The sequence below is a fragment of the Cydia fagiglandana genome, chromosome Z, assembly GCF_963556715.1.
Source record: "Cydia fagiglandana chromosome Z, ilCydFagi1.1, whole genome shotgun sequence".
Lineage (NCBI taxonomy): Eukaryota > Metazoa > Arthropoda > Insecta > Lepidoptera > Tortricidae > Cydia > Cydia fagiglandana.
In genome coordinates, this window is record NC_085959.1 from 29137163 (window position 1) to 29158926 (window position 21764).

At 35.2% G+C, this 21764-nt stretch overlaps 1 protein-coding gene across 3 annotated transcripts; it reads right to left on the bottom strand.

The window, feature by feature from the left end:
• Window positions 1–53: 53 nt before the first annotated feature.
• LOC134678990 (protein tramtrack, alpha isoform-like) lies at window positions 54–19656 on the bottom strand. 3 transcript variants are annotated; one of them, XM_063537756.1, is made up of 3 exons: window positions 19070–19220; window positions 14188–15259; window positions 54–4204 (listed from the first exon to the last, which is right to left on the bottom strand). In XM_063537756.1, exons 2-3 carry the CDS (start codon window positions 15050–15052, stop codon window positions 3594–3596), a joined length of 1476 nt encoding a protein of 491 aa, XP_063393826.1. In that variant the 5' UTR covers window positions 15053–15259; window positions 19070–19220; the 3' UTR covers window positions 54–3593. The 3 variants fall into 3 exon arrangements, with proteins under 3 accessions (XP_063393826.1, XP_063393825.1, XP_063393824.1); XM_063537755.1 differs by lacking the exons at window positions 54–4204; window positions 19070–19220 and adding exons at window positions 12402–13363; window positions 19496–19656; XM_063537754.1 differs by lacking the exon at window positions 54–4204 and adding an exon at window positions 12402–13363.
• Between the last annotated feature and the right edge of the window lie 2108 nt (window positions 19657–21764).

A 21764-nucleotide genomic window follows, 5' to 3' on the forward strand; every position in this document is an offset into this window, starting at 1 on the left:
TTTGAATGTAATCAAATATGTATACCTAAATAAAGGTATAATAAAACAAGTCGTATTGTTTATATTTTATTTGGATTACTTGTAGTGTTACATGTATTCGCGTTATTTAACGCGATCACGATGGTAAAATCGTTATATTTTTTTTATAATAAAAAAACTATTTTAGATTTCTTGTTACAATAAAATAAACATTTGTTTAATTTACATCAGTTTTAATCGTTAAAGCTTTGAAATTTTTAAACGATTTTAGATACACCTACCTATCTATTTAAATATAGCGGATATGAAATTCGAAGGGTCGTAGCCACTACTCGATCTAATTATAAGTAAGGGTTTTAGTATGGTATGGTTGGGTATATGCTACAATAGTGTAAGGACTGGGACATGTGGCAACTGTCGAACATGCAGTTGGTTGTAATACCTAATAACTTCTGCTCTTACTTTTTGGTAAATGAGGTTTACTTAATTCAACATGACTACGCCACATAAAAAGGGGATAGCTTTTTGCTTCAAGTCACGGATTAAAAAACTGGCTCAAAAATAGGTAAAGATGTACCTATATAAACTTATGGTTTCCTTTATTAGGATATGGCCCAAATCATAATTAATTAAAACTAATACACAAGAAATCCTTTTTTTAAAGGGCATCTAACAATAGATATATTTTATAAACATATGTAAATAATAAGTAATTTTGGAGGAGATAGTAGTATGTTTTATGTGGTTACATTAGGTTGCTATATTCTGAACAAGCGGTCAAATCAATATACTGTTATAGTTCTGGTCAGCACACTAGTAAACTAAAATCAATAGAATATAGAAAACAAATCAACACTCTAATATAAATTGCACTTAACTCGTAAAAAAATAACTTTCACCGACGATCTTCATTTTGTAACTAAATACATACAGGGTACATGTATGTATGCTGCAAATTGCATAGATTTCTTCACGGAGAGGTGATACTGATAAAGTATATTCTATTATGATTTTTACAATAGGTATGTCTAAAAACAGATCTTGAAATAATACGCACCTACTTATTTAAGTAAAGTACTTATTTCTGCTAATGTTAAATATGTAGGTCTATGTATATGTAATATCTATTGTTTAGAATATTAGTTTGTATGTTACTTACATTTTGAAATGTTATTTTATAAAATTAATCGAATTCTGCTTAATGTTACTTATATGCATTTTAATGATATACCGAAGTGTCAATTCACTTATATTTTGAGGGTTTTTCTTATAGGTTCTATAGTAATGAAAATAACGAGAATAGAAAACAGACATAAATAAGACATTCCAGTAGATTTTATACACCATATAATATAATACCTAATTTGACGGTGATGTCTTTTAAGCAAAAGACGATAGATCTCTAAGTGTCCTATTTGCTTTATAGTGTACCGCGAACTATCCTCTATAATTCTTTACTAGAAGCATGGGTACCTAATTTATAGGATTGTCAATATTGTCATAATATTCAACAAAGCATTAGTTTGTTTATAATACTTAGATACTATCAAAAACTTATAATTGTTTTGTCGAATTTAAAATTTTCGCTGCCTTGCAGCATGGATTAAGGTGAAAGATAAGAAATATAATAACTCAACAATGAACAGGAAAGCCAACTTAGTTAGCGCTAATATCACAAAATAAAATACTACAAAAGAAGAGAAAGAAACACTCCACCGCACTGTTAAGTATATTTTAGTAAGTAAGATTAACCAAAACTAAAATATGTGTAGTGGAAAAATTTTAATGAAAAAAAATTAAGAAAATAACGAGAAGAATTATAAGGTCCAAATTAGTGTTTAGCTAGGCGCTGCGTTGTACCTACTGCGCGGCAGCCGCGTCTGCCTCACGTTTAATACCTCTTGGTGATTATTAAACTACTGCAACTAAATATACCATTAATTATATACAAGAACGTGACCTATCAAACTCTACGATAAACTTAACATTAAGCTATATTAAACTTGTGCGCTAATTATTAAAATACAAAAACTCAATTTGTAACTAACATCTTTATAGTATACAATATTAATCAATTTAAAGTTCTGGTTCTTAACTAATAATCGCTCGTACTTTAATCATCTTTCCACAACAAGAACTTAAAATTAGAATGGAGATTAGTCGTAACATTATTATTTTAACTTTTACATTAGATTTTCCTTATTAATGGAAGAACTGGTGATTGTCGCCCGGGCGGCGCGGCGGCGCGGTGCGGCGCGCGCCTCGGTCCTATCTACCTTACTAATCGTTACAAGGGAATACTCATAAGAATTGGAAACAATCCTAATATACAATATTTATCATTTGTGCTATGGCACTATCATCAATTTACTTGTGTACCTACCTCACTACTTAGGTCGGTATTAATGGATAAATCTAAAAATATATAACTCTTGCAAAGATGCTTAATTACAGTTATTATATCAACAGTAGACTCACTAATATAGTTAAACATTTACATAATAAAAATCTTCTACATAATAAGTCTTTATTAGATAAAAATTTAGAGTATGAATAGTAATTATTAAACAATCATAAGCTATTCCGACAAAAGTGATATCTTCCACTATAATCCTAGGCATCAAGGCACTCACAGTCCAAAGATAATCCATCTTTTGTTTCATATTAGAATCCAATATAACATACCTACGCTGTAAATTTATACTGAATTAGGCAATCACTACACATGATTTGCATCTATATCAGATTATAACTCTATTTAAATGTCACAGGTATATGTATATATATATAATATTATATATAACTACGTCTACTTACTGAAATGTTCGGGTATACATTAAAGACAGCCACTCATGAGCGATAGTGGTATGTAACAAAATGTTGCTCCCACCAGTTACTTCATGGCCATCCTTCACTGTACCCTCGAGATAATATTCTGATTTCAGACTCAAGTAGATCGCGATCAGTTAAATTGCTATTGTGAAAACAGTTTAAAATGTAAATTACAGTCTTTGGTTATGTCTTACGGTATCATACCTAGTACTTATATATTTCAGAGCTACGACACTGACCAAACATGGAATGTTCGCATCAGTGTGTGGTTACAGAACTGCATGCATGGAAGGCACGAATCAGACTTGTACAGCACCCATTAATGCTATTTACTTACACATTAACTTTTACAATAACTCGCTTTTGCTATTATTGCGAAACTGGCCTCAAAATATTATTGTCTACTAATAATTTGCACAACCGTAATTTTTAACAAGTATAATCTTTATGTAACGAACATTAGATATTAAATGCATAACAGTATGATTGGAAAACAAAGTTTAGTCAAGTAATGCACTTAGTAAAAGTGTACATTAAAATTTTACTCAAAAAATAGAATAAATAACTACTTCTATTGAACTCTGAATTTCTTATACATAGATATAAACAAAACAAATTAGTAAACTATGTGAAAATTGGTTTTCGAGGCGTAATGAAAATTTATGTGGAATTGATAGATACGTAATGTTAATACTTAGCCGAGATAAAAAGATGGATTAAATGCGCTCAGTATTCGCACTGCGGGCGCTCGCTTGGTGTGCGGGAGTAGCGAGTGCGTCGCGTCAGACCTGCGCTGGATCGGGCGACGAGTGCGGCGCGCCGCCCAGCGCCTCCAGCTTGATGCCCGGCGGCAGCTGCGCCTCCATCCCCGGCAACATAAAGTACGCATTCGGCGGATACACGCAGTCTTTTGGCACGTAACAATCGTGGGTGGTCTTCATATGGTTTTTCATTTTGTCCGGTCTAGAGAATTCTTTGCAACAGACGGGACACGGAAACACTTTTCTCTGCTGCCCTTCGTGGTAAAGGAAAGCGTGCCTCTGGAATGAATACTTATTTTTGAAAGTTTTTTGTATGTTCTCCTTGGCACATTCGGTGCATTGGTACACTCCTTCGTTAACGGAGGCGTATCTAAAAAGATTGAGCCCTCTGACTGACATCTCGGTGAGTTGCTCGGCGGGGTCGTTGGAGGCGGAATTGGCGCGGCGACGGATGCGGCGGCGCACGGCGGGCCGCGCCTGGTTGTTGTTGAGCGGCTCGGCGTACGCGCCGTCGCCCGACGTCGACGCCGTCTGCTGCGTGGCCGGGTTCACGCGGATCTTTCCGTGCCCGTCGTTCGTCGGAGAATGGACATACCTTACATCTTTATGTTCTGAATCTGGAGATGCCCGCCCTGAAAATATATTATTGTCAACATGAATAGAATAACTATGAATATAAAACGAATAAAGAAAAATAGTGTTACTGATACTTTCTTTAGAACAAAATGTGCGTGCCTTGCGATAACTAAATGTGCGCTAAGATAATGAGAAAAAAAAAACAAATGGCGAAAATATATAAACCTTTATTTGTTCAAATTGATTGTCGAAATTAATTACTATAAGTTTTTAATAAAAGAAGACCATGAATATAAGCGGATATACTTCATGAACAAGTTTTATGCTTATACAGTTACTGTTTTAGCACCTTTTCAATGAAACTTTGACATAATTAATAGACTATACTTATAGTTCAGTATCAGGTCGAAAATTTGTCCATGCAATAACCGAAAAAAATACAACTACTTACAACCAATTGAAAAATAAATTTGGAAATCAAATAAACAATGGGTCACAACGTGTCAAGTATAACTAACAGTACTACTTCATGACAAAAATATCAGTCCAACAAATGATGATGGCTAACAATACATTTTTATATCCAAAACAAAATTAAGAACACTAAATACATATTTGAAAATTGTAATAAACTTACGAAAAAGTCAAACTGCCTAATCTATTTTAAGTTAATCGTAATCTAAAATAATAAATTAATAATGATATAACAAAAAAGAACAGAATTCTCTATGATATAATAGGACTCAAGTATTTGTATTTGGAACTATTTCGGCAAGTACAGTTGTACGTCGTATAAAAATAACACTTCGGTAAACTTAGTTCATAAGATCACATAAGGTGGGCTCAAAGATGTAAAAATAATATAAATTGTACCATTGGTGTTAGCTTACACACTCTAGAAAATAGCTGCCCTGTTTATATGATAATGAAATTAAAATTCAATGTATAATCGTCGACAAAAAATGAGCAGGAATAATTAGCCTCATGGAAAAATTGCAATATTTTCTACAGGATCAACAAAAAACAAACAAAGCAATAATTTGTACTGAAACAAAATACTTTGTCACATAGTGTCAGTTTGAGCAACATAGAAAGCGAACAGAATGAAGTGATCTAGCACTAGCACTAAGGTCCGCCACACGCACCGCTACGATACGAACAGAGAGTATAGTATCAACGTGACCACATACCTGGACAGTCCTCTCTTCGAAACTTTCCTGACTAATAAAGCTTTCTAAGTATTGAAATTCACTCAAATGTTTTAACAACACTATTTACCTCTAATTATAATATAAATAACTTAACTTTTAATCTATGTTTTACTAATAACCCGTGTTGTTACTTTGCTACTACATAATATTAAATAGTAATCATTATTGTTAACAACAATAACGATATAGGACATGTAGATGTCCGTGTCGGTGTTGAAGTAGACATCACGATTCACGCCGTGGGGCAGGCTAATTGCGAAATAACCGATGACGAGACGATCGGACCGTTTTCAAAATACACTAACAGAGGTACCTATTAAGGTTTCACAATTAGCCTGCTGAAACAGTGTCACGCTGTACGCGTACGCGCGACATTTTAAGGCGGGATTCCACCACCCAGCACTGTGCGGCACAAGCATTCAGTACAAAAATGCTTGTGCCGCAGAGTGCCCGCACACAGGTGGAATCCTGCCTTTAGACTACAGCCAGTACCAAGGACCCACCACGTCCCATGAAACGTCTTTTACTAAACATAAACTTTATCAATTATAGACGTGCACATGAAAATTATTAATAATGCGTGAATGTAGTACTTCAATTCGTTTCTTATATGACAAGAACTCTAAAGAAAAATCACAATAAGTTATATTTCCATATTACCAACATTGAAAAAATAAAAATAAAAAGGTTGAATTAAATTAACAACAACAAATGAAACAAAACAAAGTTATAACATTAATTGAAAAGATTCATACATTTTGCTGTAACTTTATTACTTTCATTAAAGATTCTAAAAATAGTAATTAACACCTTATATATTTATTCCTTCTTTAACAAATAATGCTATGTCGTGTAACTTTCATTCTAAAATGTCTCTAAACATTACTCTTTGCATTGGCTATTGTCTAAGTGCAAATAATAAAAAAATGTTAAAATTTTCTTTTGGCTAAACACTACGATTATCATAATATGTATGTAGTTGTGTGAAGTAAATTTATATCACGAACAGTTAAATATTTAAGTTTTCTGTAGGTAAGTACGTACGCCATGTGTCAACTGTATCCCGTAAACATTGAGAAACATATTTATCGGTTAAGTACTTGTCAATAAAAAAAACATAAGTTCTGCCAAAATGATATCGCTTTTGCATACCTATATACTTAGTCAAAAAATTTGGTAACAAGTCAGATTATTAAAAACATTGTTTATTAGGTTTCATTGTAGTAATTTACTTTTTTAAGCTACCTACAGGTCCGACGGCTCCAACACTCCTTTTATTTACGCAATTATTTTGAAAAATAAGAATAATATCAAAACCATTCACAAATGAACAACATAATCTGTCATTATGAGATTTATGAGTATTACGTTCTAACACATCAATTTGGACGGATTTTGATCAAGTTCGTTATTAATCTTTTCATCCAATTAAATCATTATAGAACTTATTTATGTAATTTGAATGATACCCAATACCTAGGTATACGTACGAACGCACACAGAACGCTATAGATGCCGATGCCGTCACTGGTATTGGTATCTTAATTGATATTTAGTTAGATGTAGGTAATTTGAGATCATATGTATATGTGTAACATCCACTTTTACGGGAAAAAACAAGCACGCGCGTAAAATGGACGACTGAGTCCATTATGTACGATGCTTTCAGTTCGGTGAATACAGGGGGCCTAGAGTTAGACCAAGAAAAGTCTGCAGGGATTTTAATAGCTCACGCTGTGCAAGTGTTATTTCATACGTCAAACTTTTATGAAATTAAATTTTATGAAATAACGCAATAGGCTATCAAAATCGCTGCAGACTTTTCTTGGTCTAACTTCTAGCAAAGATTATTGTCGTTAGCCCCCTAGCGAACGAAACGCCCCCCCCCCCTCTCTCTCTCTCTCTCTCTCTATCGCATTAATATGACAGAATAATGGAGAGAATATTGTAGTCTTGGCTAGGCCCTCTGAACACACGGAGAAATAAATTAGAACCCTACTTTGTAGCGACCGATTCACATCAACACTAGGGTAGTGGCACCAAAAGATGACGGACCTCCTGAAGATGAACGTTTGGCTTTAATATCGTAATAATTAAATCCTGACGTACTTGACATGCTTAGAAGTATTTCATCGAGGCTAACATTTCAGTTCTAAGACAATAAATCCACCTAAGCGGTCGTGAACAATTCCTACATGCTTCGCACCAAAAACACCGTTTGTATGGAATTATTATGAAGATGGCCTGTTGAAACATAAGCCTGTAATTGCATATAAAATAGTATAATATTATAATATTGCTTCGTATAGACTCTATAGACTATTTTTCGTAATGTGTAGTTACTAATACTATTTACTTCTTTTTATTAATAATATATAGTACGTATAAACCAACAGTTGAACGGTGTTAAACTTTTAGGTAAAACATACATTTATAAATCATTAATACTCTGGAAAAAGGTAGATAACACTTTTCATGTCTTAAATAATCACCGGCTGATAGTTGATTTAGTAGATGTTATTTTAAGGTTTGTTTTGTTGGTTCATTTACTTATGCCTAAAACATGAACGAAGAAAATTACTAGTTCAAGTTTAAGGTTTTATTCATAAAAAATGAACCCTCTTTAATTTAGTGATATTGTATTTATTCAGGCAATTTAAACGATTAGCTTCTATGAAAAACTGTCTTTGAATGTTATAATACCATTTCATATTATTTATTATACTATTTTTGAATTGGAAGATATCATTTATATTGTTCATAATTAGGGCATTTTTCATCTTCTGGGAATATTGGCCTGGCATTTATTTATTCTTATAAAAATACCGAAGAATGATAAGAGAGGTCGGAGTCGTTTAATCCCAACTAGATTAGGTATAGGCTTAGTCATATAAAAAAATAAAAGTTCCTGGATATACATTTTAACATACTTATAAAAAAATCTAAAGTTGGAATAGTCATTTAATTGTTCAACTATTGGTGCCACTACCCTGCTGTATATTTTGAATGCAGAGCTATTTCTAGTTTGAATATTTATTCCAGTAAATATGTTTCTCAATACGTATTCTATGTATGTATAGAATGCCGTCTACTCTAAGTTTACTGTGTTTAATGTAACGACATTGTTAGTTTCCGATAAGTTTAAGAATTCTATTGTAAGTGTTTAATGTCAATTAATATATGAATCATGTAAGTGGTTATCATTTTAATTGTATGTATAATTCTAAGTAATTATTGCTTTAGGGAGGTGATAATCAACATTATAGTATCGAATATGTGTCATCTAACAATAGTAGATTCTGCGATTTAGTCTTACCTAAATTTTCTAGTTGGTACCTACTTGTTCTGAGTAACTAAATACAAGTGTAGTTATTTAAATATTCACACACATTATTATGACTGAATCGAGCTGTTCTCTCGAACGAGTCTCGTTAGATAAAATTTAAATCCCATTTCTAGCACTGTGTGAATGCAACCTGACCACAACTGAAATAAGATTAGATATATTCATTAAAATAACAACTTTAACGAAAATGACATACAATAATTTTATACATAAATAATATACGGAAATTTCTTTTGAATGTTACATCAGATGTAACATTTCTTAAGCATAATTAGCACCAATTGATGATATTATAATACGTAATAAATAACATCCAATCGACGTCGTAAATATTAATCTATTAATTAATAAAAAAAATCTTAACGAATTAGGACAAGAACGATAAATTAGATAATATAAATTTCGAATAAGGTTTGTTAGCTTAGGCACTGGTTGACTACATAAGTATGAGATTTTAATGTTCATTGATAGCCTCACCTCACCCTACGTACCTATAAATTTCCCCATTAAGTACCTTTCAAAGATTGCCCCGTTTAAATTGTATAAAAGCTTATGAAAGGTAAGTTAAATTCGTTTTTAAGAATTTTTACAGTCTTAATATTGATTTCACCAAGACTTGTCGCCTCGATTTTTATAATTTAGGTAGCTCATTTGAAAATCTTTTAACATTTTCGATATCCAAATTAAGTCGGAAACATGAGATGATATATTTCTTATGGTTAGATAAGTACATACAACGTTATTTGTTCTACATGGGCCTAAATGGTCTCTAAATTCCTATGGAAGCTTCTTAAAGTATATTGTAAACTCTGAATAATTAAAATAAATAATTTTACATAACATTCTTTGAAATTTCTTAATAGTCTAATATAGTCAATAAATATTTAACTTATTATTTAATGTACAAGTAAAGGCACACTAATAGGCAAGCGTTTCCTGGACCTACTTTATGTTACTAGAAACTCGGTTTTTAGGGTAAACGTAATTGATATTATATTTAAGGTTCAACTGCCAACGCTGAGTGACACGACAGCCTTACAACAGCTACGACACGCGACGCGACACCCTCGCACGCACAGGTTCACCAACACGGTGCATGTCGGCCTTTCATTATTATGCATCACATACACAAACACTTCCGTTGACATAAGTGACAATGTTACATGGCAAGCAAAAATACATTCGATTAACAATAAATAAAACCTTTAAAGTGTCATTCTATGGAGCTTGCTAACTATGTAAACAAAAGTCACTACTAAATTCATCATTCTTTGACAATTTCAATATGGCGGTTTGTTTACATAGGTAGTTAGCAAGTTCCATAGAATTACACTTTACATAATGGTCATTCAGAAAAGTAAGTAAAATAAGTAAATAGATTTGGAAGCATACGTAATAGGTTTTCGATTTAATAACAAGTATAGTTTAATACGTTTGAACTCCTAAAGAATAGAAAAGCCGGCTAGCACTGAGAACCGTCTTTCTAAATTTAAAATCAAGAACGATACCGAGCGTTACATTTTCGTTTGGATCATAAAACTTCAATTAAGAAAATAATATAATTCGCTTGGCGTGCACATTAAATAAAGCAGTAGTAAGAGTTAAACACACAAAAAGTTCACACAAAATTAATAAAAATAAACAAGGACGTATTAAAAATAAAGTAGTTAATATATATTGTGAATAAAATTATAATACAAGTGGTTAAAAATATGGCTAAAGCGATCGTAAAAAATGCAATTTGTCACTGATGTCAACCATTGCGGAATAAATCAGGAAGGTATATTTAAATATATATGGAGTCGCTCGCTATGCAGTTTACTATATTTTTTATCAAAAGAAATACCCGACATGCACCACACTGTACACCATTATGCTTAAACATACAAACGTAGTTTTTCATTTAAGCTTTAAATGAATGTCAAGAAACCATGCTTGAATTTAAATGCAGTTAAAGCAGTTATAAACAATTTCATGAGTCCATGTTTCAATTGAATTATGGTGAATATTTAATCGGCGTGGGGTGTGTGATTGGGAATGACAGCGTCGGGCGCGTCTCCAACTACGTTTGTATAACGGGGGCATCGATACCATGGTACTCTACTTCGTTAAATATCCAGTCTTGTGTCACACACAAATGTCATCAGCACATGGTTTAAGTAAGGCTGATCTTGGCTTAATATAGTTACACATCTCTTGAATAACAATATACCATCGTCGGAAGCGACATATTGTCAACTTACTGACTGATTCGAGATAAAGTGTCGCTATCGATATATGGAAGACTACATTTTGCCTCTACATTTAATTAAATATTTTAAGTATTTTTACTTATCAAATATTTAAGGCATTTGATTTCTACTAAAATAGAATTTACAAATCATCTCATGATTCCTGTCATTTATTAACTTCTTTCAAAGCACCTTGCTTAGATCACTTTTACAACTTCTGTTGTAATGATAATATTTACAGATTAACATTATAAACATCTGGTATTTTATATTTAATTCTGTACGGCTGCGAATTGGTGTAATTAGTGATCTAGATAATTCTCATATATATATTTCTTTTCGTCATAATATTGTCTTTGAAAGATAAAACATTTAACCATACACAAATTATTACTTGCTCTTCTAGACGTAGGTGCTAGTCACCTACGCAGGCACCTAGTTGGTCCTTAACTGAAAAATTACTGAAACATAGTGAGTTCCTGCCGCACCGACACCGGCGCTGCGCGAGGCCGTCGGCGCACACGCATGGCGTCGCGGGCGCAGCTAAAGTTGGGGCCATTACTTAGCTTTGCTTAAATTAATATTCAGGAACTGAATCTTTAACTACGTGACGTCTACCACCTAAATTTCGCTGTTATTGAGATTTTAAAAATCTATTTTAAGATTTTCCCATTCACATCATACATAGGTAATAATTTCTCTAATATGTATCTGTAATGAATAACATTTACATTTACAACCAAAGCTTTCAACATTGAATAAACTATTATAAAATAATCTTAACAAGTCCTAGACAAAAAATCATAGCCTGTGTTGAGTTTTACTTCGAAGAAGTCAAATCGTTATTTACATCTAAAATCACTAATAAGGCAAGTCAAATGAAAATGCAATTTATAATTGAAACCACTAGATCTCTGCGCTCTAGAGTATGTACAGAACGGCGAGCGGACACCGGCGCCGGCGCCGCGGCACGGCACGGCGCGGCACGGCACGGCACGGCACGGCACGCCGCCACGCGGCGGAGGTGGGTCCGCTCGATAGCCTCTTCTGGACGAGCCGCTTCATCGCATAATAAATACTAACTACTACTACTACCGCGCCATTCTATTCGCGTCTTCAATAAACGAACAATATAAACAACTAAGAAACCTACACTAATTCAGTTCAATGAGAATTGCAAATAATGTTAGCACATCATTATGCGGTTATCTAGGAGACTACCATTTGATAAACGATCACCTTGAGTAATTATTTTGTACCCTGAAATTTTGTAAGTAATAAAATTAAGTAACAAGTACATAAGTGCGAAATAACAAGTAAAATAAGTAGAAACATTCATAAATCTCTTAGAAGATAGTTCTCTGAGAAATGAATTTGAACATAATAATAAATATAACAACTCTTTCATCGACCTACATCAACAAACTTACTGTTAAATAGATTTATGTAAGTATATATTTATTTGAAACTAGAGCTCAAAACCTACTCAATGCAACTTTAATCATAATAATATCCGCTTGTATCCGCGCCACCAGGCACCCCACCCTCTGCTCGTGCTCAACTCAGATCTTTGTATACCAACAAATTAATGGAGAAATAAAGAGTTTGATCAATAATATTGCCATGTCTTTTAGGACTCCTGTTTAGCCATTTGCTCGTTAGCGTTAGATTGATTTTTATGAATTATTTTTAGATGCGCAATCATATTATCTTTTCTAGTAAACTCTTTGAAGCAAATAGGGCATGGAAAAACTTTGACGTCCTTCTTGTGCGAAGTGACGTAATGCCGACAGAAGTTACTAATGTGAGTATAAACTCGAGAACAAATTTTGCATCTGAAAACATTTTCTCCCTCTTTGATGCAGTAATCCCTAACGGATTCGTTAGTGTCCTCATGATAGTTGGCCAAGTTGGCCATATTATTTTTCCTTATAGGAGAAGGGAATATACGATGTTCCCAGTTAGTTTGGGCGAGGTCGGCCACCTCGTTGTTGGTGAGGCTCAGAGTGTTCTGCTCGAGCTCGGCGGCGAACAGCTGCGTGGCAAGAGCTGGCATGAGCACGGTTTCGGGTGCGAACTTGTCGAAATTGTTAAGAGCGGGGTTCAGGTTGGAAAGGCCGGAGAGCTGATTGAACAAGTTTCGGGCTCTAATTTTTGACATTTGGGGTAGTAGTTTTTTACTATTCTTTGGCTTTAAATTTCTGCCCAGTCGGTTCTTGTCATCTGCGTCTTTAATTGGATCATCCCGTGAGTTAGAGTTATCGCGGCTCCTGTCGGGGTTGTACTTGTACTCGATAGGTTCGTTATAGCCGTCGGTGGCGTCGGCCGCGGGTTCCTGCTTAATGGATCCGTTTTCGATAGAGAGGGTCGGCCCGTTTGTTGAATTATTATTCTGGTGTAATTCTCCTTTTGACGCTTTTTCGGGATCTGAAATGTTATAATTTCAGCTCTAAATCCAAGGGATTCTTTTTTCTTATGGTATTACAACATAAATTCATGATATTGATTGGAAATATTTTGGCGCAGCACATTGTTTTGAATCTAATTGATTGAATTATTTTGATGTCCTTAAAATATTTCCAATTGCTTTTAATGAAGGAAAGCTATTGGGAATAAGCCTTGTTTGTTTTCCCTTTTAATTATTGTCATGTTTATGTAAATGATATGTAATAAAAAGAAATTTTAGGAGAAGAAGTTATATTACCCAAACCATTACCACACCGAGTTGCCCCTGGCCATTCCTCTAATAGCTCTCCCCAAAAGCAGAAAAGCAAGCAATAGTTACTGTTGTTGGATAGAAGAAAAAGCATTTTTGTTACTTGAATACGTCAAAAATAATTTAATAGATATCACTTACCCCTTTCGGATAAACTTTAAATAGGTATGTAAATAAGTAATCAAAATACACTTCACTTTTTTCACTTAAACATTTCCCTACATCAAAGCTTATATCCCATTAGCTTTTCCCTTTTTTCATTAATAATTTGACTGTTATTAAACAGTGTTAGGTCAATGGAAAGGAAGATTATGTATTTACAAAAGAAATGCAAGTATATATAAAATAACCGCTTAACGTTTTCAGAATTAATCGAGGTACCTCTTCATATGATTCGGGATGGTGAACATAATAATATGAATTACAGATGTAGAGTTATTTCAATAAACCATTTTGAGCTATACAACAGGTGTAGAACGCCACCTAGGAAATAAACATTATTGAAATAGGCAGACATCGTTACTGACACACGTACCTGCAGACTCGGAGTCCTTCCCTGCCATTGGCGCGTCCGTGGAGTGCGCGTCGTCGCCCTCGTCGATAAGCAGCGCCTCCCCGGCCTCCTCGCCCCCCGATGTTGCGCCGTCCTCAGCACTGAAACCGTCCATGGACATTTTCACTTCAAGCATTTCTGGCGATCCTCTAATTAACTGATCGCCAGGCCGGTTGGAAGCAGCGTGGGAGGCTGACTCGGGTATGAACTCTCCCGGTGGACTCGCAGCGGTGGTCAGGGCATCACTCGAACTGCCGCTTAATTTTCTCGGCCTGCCTCTTTTTCTTTTAGGCTGCATTAGAGCATTTCCGAGCAAAGGCATTAATAAATTTGGGGGTGCTCCACCAGTCGGCATGCCTGAAGCTGGTCTCTTTTGTTGCATGTATGGATGTATTCGGTGAAGTTGTGGAGGAGGGGTGTGGGCGGAGGCAGAAGTTTGTTGCTGTTGTTGAATTAAAGAATTTGTAAGAGCTGGAATATCACATTTTTCTTCGTTTACTTCAGTGAGTCCTTTTATTCTCAAGCTCTCAGCTACTTTTAAGAATGCCGTCAATCTCTCTTGGTCGACGCTCACTTCCCCTCGGTACATGAAATCTAATAAACTCTTCATGTCTGAATAAGGAACGTCTTTTAAAATGACGATCGGATGTTTTTCCTGGTGGTTGACGAAGAGAGCCTGAAAGTATGGACTGCAGGCTGACAGTACCATCTTGTGGGCTTTTAGTAGCTGGCCATCTACTGCTAGAGTAACGTCCGTGAAGGTCTCAGCGTGAAGTAGTTGGTCAAATACAGACAGCATATTCGATTGGTGGTTATTCCACCTCAAACAAAACCTTTGTGAAGCCATTTTGCCTGTATAATCAATTCTTAGTTAGGAATATATTCACCCTCTAGAATTTCTCATCTAATATTTCAACAATCTATAATGTATACATAAGTATTTTTTCTCTTGTTCCAAGAACAATTCTATAAAATAACAACAATAGTCGTTTTTACATTTTAAAATCCATTTTTATTTTCTGTTCCGCAGATTTTGTAACGAGCGCAGGGGGACCTGGAAAAAAGAGAAAAATAGTGTAAAACATGTGTGGAAATATATGTGATTCATTATAACACTACATTTGTACATAATTTCTAACCGACAAAAAGCAGGTGTTTCTTTTCAAAGTCTGTTAATTAAGGGTGCATTCCTGAGCTTAAATTAAGTACATATAACTTTCTCACAGAAACCGGTATATTCTAACTAACTCCATTTTGGAGATAATCGATGTTTCAGATACACTTGCCTTAGCCTGTTTACATATTGATTAGTGTTTAGTATGAGTTTATACATTTGCTAAAAACGCAAAGTACCTATTTCGGACGAGCGATATACGAAATGTCATTGAGATGTCATAGTTTTCAATTGTTTGGTGAATTTAAATAATAATGTCCGTGTTACAGCAACGCTATTAGGTAATTACTTTTCACGAAAAAGGTATATAAGTAAAAAATAAAATTAACAATTCCATTCAGTCTCCTTAAATATACTGCCATAGTAAGGTCAGGTGGGATAAGAGGAACTATGGGGGAAGGTGGTACACTTGTAGAGAAAATAAACAGAGAAAACCGGTCAAGTGCGAATTGGACTCGCGTTCCAAGGGTTCCATACACTACCCAATTTTTAACATTGTATTTTTTTATGAGGAACATGAATGAAATGTCTTTAAAAACCCGTAGGGGTCGGATCAAAAACTAAGTAGTTAAGTCCGACTCACGCTTGGCTGCAAATTTCTAATAGGTTTTCCTGTCATTTATAGGCAAAGAACTATTTTTTTTCAAAATTTTAGACCTAGTAGCGTCGGAGATGAAGGGGGGTGGTCTAAAGGGCTCCTTTTTTTTCTTTTGAGGTACGGAAACCTAAAAAATTAAATGAATGATAATATTGAAATACTAAAAATCGAGCTAATTCATAAATAAAATTAACTTAAAAGTATTTACGTAGAAGGACTTTTCTCATACGGTTTCTCTTACTCCGAGGAAAATAAAGTATGTTGGTAAAAGTGGCCACCATTTGCCGTTTAGGCGTAGAAGCAAAAAATAAGTAACATAAAACTACTGTTTCCCTAACAAAAGTTGGGGAATCAGTAGAAATACAAGTACCTACTGAATTATACAGAAATTATTTGGTTTATTAGAAAACACATTCTAATGAGGGCGCTACTGTTCGGTCGGTGTCTTACTCGTATTAGTCGTATTGGCATCTATTTAATGTGGTGCAGGCCGTGCAGCTTTAAAATATGGATCGAAACATTTAGGAGAATTTAGGGGCAATATTAGGAATTTTTACTTCTGCGGGATTCCATCTAATCTATCTATACAGGCGCAGTTTTACTAATAAAATTCAAGCAGGTAGCGAACTAAATTACTGTTAAAATAAACTAACGGACTGAACTATTGTAGTAATAATAATAATGGTCTACTAATTATTAGAAAAATACCGGAAAGGCTATCTAATCAATTAATATGCGGATCAGACAGAACCAATATAAATGACATTATTTTTAAATATATATTTAAGTAATTGAATGACAGGGTAGTGAATGAAATCAAATAAAATCCGTACCTAACATGAAAATTGGAATGGACCGAAGGAATGACAATATTATTAAATCATATCATCATATTACTGCACAATATGAATAAACAAGTAAGTATCATTTATGTTTTCGTCCGCTTTAGGAGGAGAATATCTAAATATGTACAGGGAATAACTTTTTACGCACTCTGGCCACCCCTTGCTGGGAATTCAGATGGGAATTTATGGAGACATAGAGTTAGTAGAAAATTATAATATAGACCCAATTCCACAATAGCTAAATATTTATGTATGGACGCCTAAGTAATATATTGACTATTAAGCCTTTGGAAGCCAAACAGCCTTGGAGGCATGGTGAGTTGTCATGTAAGCGCCAAGAAAGCGTAGGATAGAGTAAAGTTGTGACGGTTATGGCGTTGGTACGTACGCTGTCAAAATGACCTTCATGCTTTTGTGTTAGATTAAGGTTCCGTCACACAGGCGCGTTTTCCGGGCCGCCCGGAAAACGCGCCTTACGACGCGACGAGTTGTGACGAAGCCTTAAGAGAAAACGGGAAGGCCGCTTCTCCATACAAACTTAGTTCTCAGTTTCCTCTCTGGGTATTGACATTATGGAAAATATTTTTACATAATTTGATGTAGATGAATAATTAACCATAATGTGACTTTTTTAGATTTTTGATTAAAAAGTATTGTAAAAATTAGGAGCGAAATACAGTTTTCAATTCATACATTAAATGCTTCTAACACTTATATTAATTAAAAATTCGAAAATAAATCTAACTTAGGGACATAGTTATGATTAATATACAATAGATACATAGATAAACAACAAATTATTTCATAATATTTTCAATTATCCAGAGAGGAAAATGAGCACTACGTTTGTATGAAAAGTCTAACACGAAAGTCTTAATATATTGCTGGCTTTTAATAATCTTTGAACAGGTAAAAAGTACCTATGTCAAACATCACTCAAAAGAGTAATGAAACGTAGACTAAGACACCTTGGTTAGTTTACAAGTAATAGAAACATTGTCTAGAGTTGTACGAGTACAAGATGTAGACTTGTTAGGTTTTATTGGATTTATGAGAATCTTATACATGATAGGTATATGTATAAGCTATAAATGGAGTATTTTTTTAAACATTTGAATTCATAGTTCAGTAACTTCCCTTTCTACTATTACAGATAAACCGATTGAATTTCAAATGTAGAATTTACTAGTGTTGAACATGTGCCTAGCGAGACATAGGTAACACTGAACTTAGACTAAATGACACTGAAATTATGCGCACACAAGATTTCTTGTAGGTACCTATTATTTTCCGATATTTATTACTTAATAACCATAAGTACCAACGTTTAATTGATTTTAACTGGAAATAGACGACTATTTACTTTATGTTTCGGTCCCTTTATAATGTAAACCTAGTATTTTTAGGTACGAGGTACTTACTTAAAAAAAAGTTTAGTTTTAATTAGGTATTTTTATTAATCTTATTTATTGAAATTTATCTACTCTATGTACATAAATCGTATTGTTGTTTGAAAATAGATATTCACACATGCAAACAATATTATGTTTTGATTCGGTAATAGGTAAATACCTACCTATAACATAATTGCTACATGCGGTTTGGAAAAACGTGGAAAGACTTTTACTTTTGTGAATTATAATTGAACCGTAAACACATATAGAATTGAAATAATTTATAGTTAATGAATTGAGGGCGTCTCTATGGCCAGAACAGCGTAGTGAGTAGCTGGTAAGTATCGGTCGGGTAGCGCACGGCGCGACGCTCGCCTCGCCGTCGCTGCCGCCGTGTCACCCAGCCAGCGGCAGTGAGAAAACAATCGCGCCCCTGGCTGCGGAGTGCGGCTCACTCCCACAGAAAACGTTCACGTCACTAGGCTAACACAACGAACCATCAAACATAATAACATAGGTACCTAACTATTTATAATAAAATTATTAACGCCAAACAATACAAATCGCGCAACTAATCCAATCAGAATCTGATTGGAATCCAAAACATAATACTTAAGTATATGAATTGCAAAAAACACGATTACTTGCTCCACATACACAGGTGCTTGCTGACCACAAACGTTATCGCGGTATAAACGGGCGCTCGAATTATTACTACGCACCCAGCCGAGCGCGTTACATTACGTCATCACAATGGCATTATTACCTATGATATTCACATCGATTCAAACGGTACGACTAGATAATAGCCGTTATTCATAAAATATCACTGCACTAATATGAGAAGACATACCAAACGTATCCACACCACAATCAACTCGACCCTTTTATGGGAATGAGGATCAGCCCTTCCGCCATAGTCCGAGTCCGCGTTTGCGTCGCACCCCGCTCACCCGACGACTGACGGCCACAACCCCGCGCCGCGCCGAGCACCGACACCGACTCGCGCTCGCTCCGCGACTCGAATATCTCACAAAAAATACGCCGTCATCATTGAAATGGCGGCAGAGGATATATTGGGCGCGGGGTGCACGGTATAATATTGATTTATAGAAATTTATTGATTTCCTCTCAGTCCGGGAAAATACCTCGCGGTCTTACTTGTTCACAATACCTGTGTACTTATATTGAATTATTTATCTATTACATAAGTAGCTGCCTCCAGGAGACGCCTCTCGCGCATTATTTTTTTCTTATACATTTTTATCATTACAATTACCTGAACATGTTAGTGATGCCGCTTGAGGGATGAATTTTCCGAGGAAAAACATCAATCCATTCGTATCGTCGCCATGTCAGCACTGCTCTCCTCTATCTCTGTTGCTCTCGGGCGGGGTTGAACTCCCTCCTTGTGGCGATCGCCGCCGAAGATACCCGATGGCCACTTTTCGCAACCGAGCACACCCGAGTTATCGGAAAACAAATAAAAAAATTTTTTTTTGACTAAAATGTCATCACTTATTTTTACAAATGTTCAAAAGGGTTGTTTTGGTAAGCATCTAAGAAAGTACTTCATTGATACGATATCAACATAAACACTTGTTATATAATGTTTGAGGATATTGGGGATAATATATTTTTCTTGAAAAAAAAAACAATTTTCCGCGCGCGTATACAGAACACGAAATATTTTTGATAAAAATGGCCTGCCGCCTCGGCGGGAGGAGTGGCAATGGGCAATGAGGTCGGTACCCTCTCTCTGGCACCCGCGCGCGCCCCTCCCTGCCACTTCACTCCGGCACAGGGTTAGAAAGTTTCAAAAGTAGAATCGTGGAAAACACGCAACATAGCACGATGTCCTGGGACGTCTACGGCTTCGCCCCGAGCGCCGCGACGCCCGCGCCCGCGCCGGCGCTGGGTGCGCGCCGGGACGCAACAGATAACTAACTCGCGTATACTGCGTCCTTATTTGCAATTCTAATTCACTGCCGGCTTTTGCGAATAGGTATAACTAATCATTAAATATACAACAAATATTACGTATGGAAAATAATTTTCTGATCCATTATTATTTTTTCCATTTTTTTTAAGTACTTTAAAAAAAATGGTGACAGATTTTCCCAATGTCAATGTGACTAATTCTGTCATAGGGACTATTCCGTCCACTAGCGTTTTTCTCTGCTTTTAGGTTCAGCAATCAAAAGCAAGTGGTTTTTTTCTACGATTGAAAATCAAAGAAGTATTATACGCTCGTGCGCGGAATAGTCCCTATGACGGAATTAGCCACATTGACCTTACATAACTAAAGTAAAATTCAATAAGTATACCGGGTGTGGCCTGTAACACGAGCAAATAATTAAAACATAGATTGTACTCCTCAAACGGTGACACTTTTGTTCAGCAACTTTTAAAAATTATGAAGTCTTCAGACTCACTATTTTTCATACAAAATAAATATTGTCTTCAATGGACGCCATCGCCACGCCATATTATTGTGATTGACGTTGCATGTCACACCTTAAACATAACAAAATTCGCAATACATTGCGTCTTAGAATAATCTTTAAAGTGTATTAAAAATCAAACCACAAGTTATTTTTAAAAGTTGCTGAACAAATGTTCATCAGTATGAGGAGTACAGCCTACAGTTTAATTTTTTGCTCATATTACAGGCCACACCCGGTATATGTACATTATGGAACGTCTGTTTATTATAAACAAATGACGATCCATTTATCTATAGGTAAGTAAATACAAATACCTATATGTTAAAGAAACTATAATGATATGTAAACTTATGCAATAAAATTTAAATAGATATAAATCAAAAATTTGGTGAGTCTCAATTTAAGTGCACCTACTCAAATAACACAAGTAACGGATCCTAATACGGTGGAATGTGGTAGGTAGCTTTAAGTTACGACTCAGCTTCGGTACGTTAAAGATTTAAGTTTAAACTATTGAAGTATGCCCATTGCCCACACTTTTTTCCACGAGGAGAAGGAAAAGAAATGACTCGGACCGAAAACGGAGGAACGGAGAAAGATGGTTTGTTCAATAGGATTGTCTTCGGACCCTCGTGTTCCTAGCGTTGTCCCGGTCTTTTGCTACGGCCTAATCTTCGAATCCCATGTGCAATATGTATAGTTTTTATAAAATAAATTAAGGTGCTCTTTCATGACAACTTTATTTTCTACAATAGGATACCTGTAATGATGTAGCTATCGTCTATTGGTACTTACCAACTACTTTGAGTACTTACTCAAATCCAGAATTAGAAAGAGTAAACTGACAGACAGATATGCCTAAATAATTTTGCGTCAGATTAGGTACTCTTCCTAGAGCTACAAGTCGGAACCCGACCCTAGACAGCAGCAGCAGACAGACAGCTAGACAGAAGCAGGTTGGTGTGGTGAAAACTTTTGTGTTCCACTCGGGGGCAAATTTTGTTTAACCCTCGCAACGCTCAAGATTCCATTTTTCGAACCAAGAGTGTGGTTCAATTTTGGAATCTTTCACTTGCTCTGGTATCAATATTACATATATCA

Excerpts from the sequence above, each read along its gene's own strand:
- LOC134678990 (XM_063537755.1), bottom strand. The coding sequence starts at position 15,052 with ATGGCTTCACAAAGGTTTTGTTTGAGGTGGAATAACCACCAATCGAAT. Across the intron at positions 13,364-14,187 it reads GAAGGACTCCGAGTCTGCAG|ATCCCGAAAAAGCGTCAAAA; the intron begins GTACGTGTGTCA and ends ATAACATTTCAG.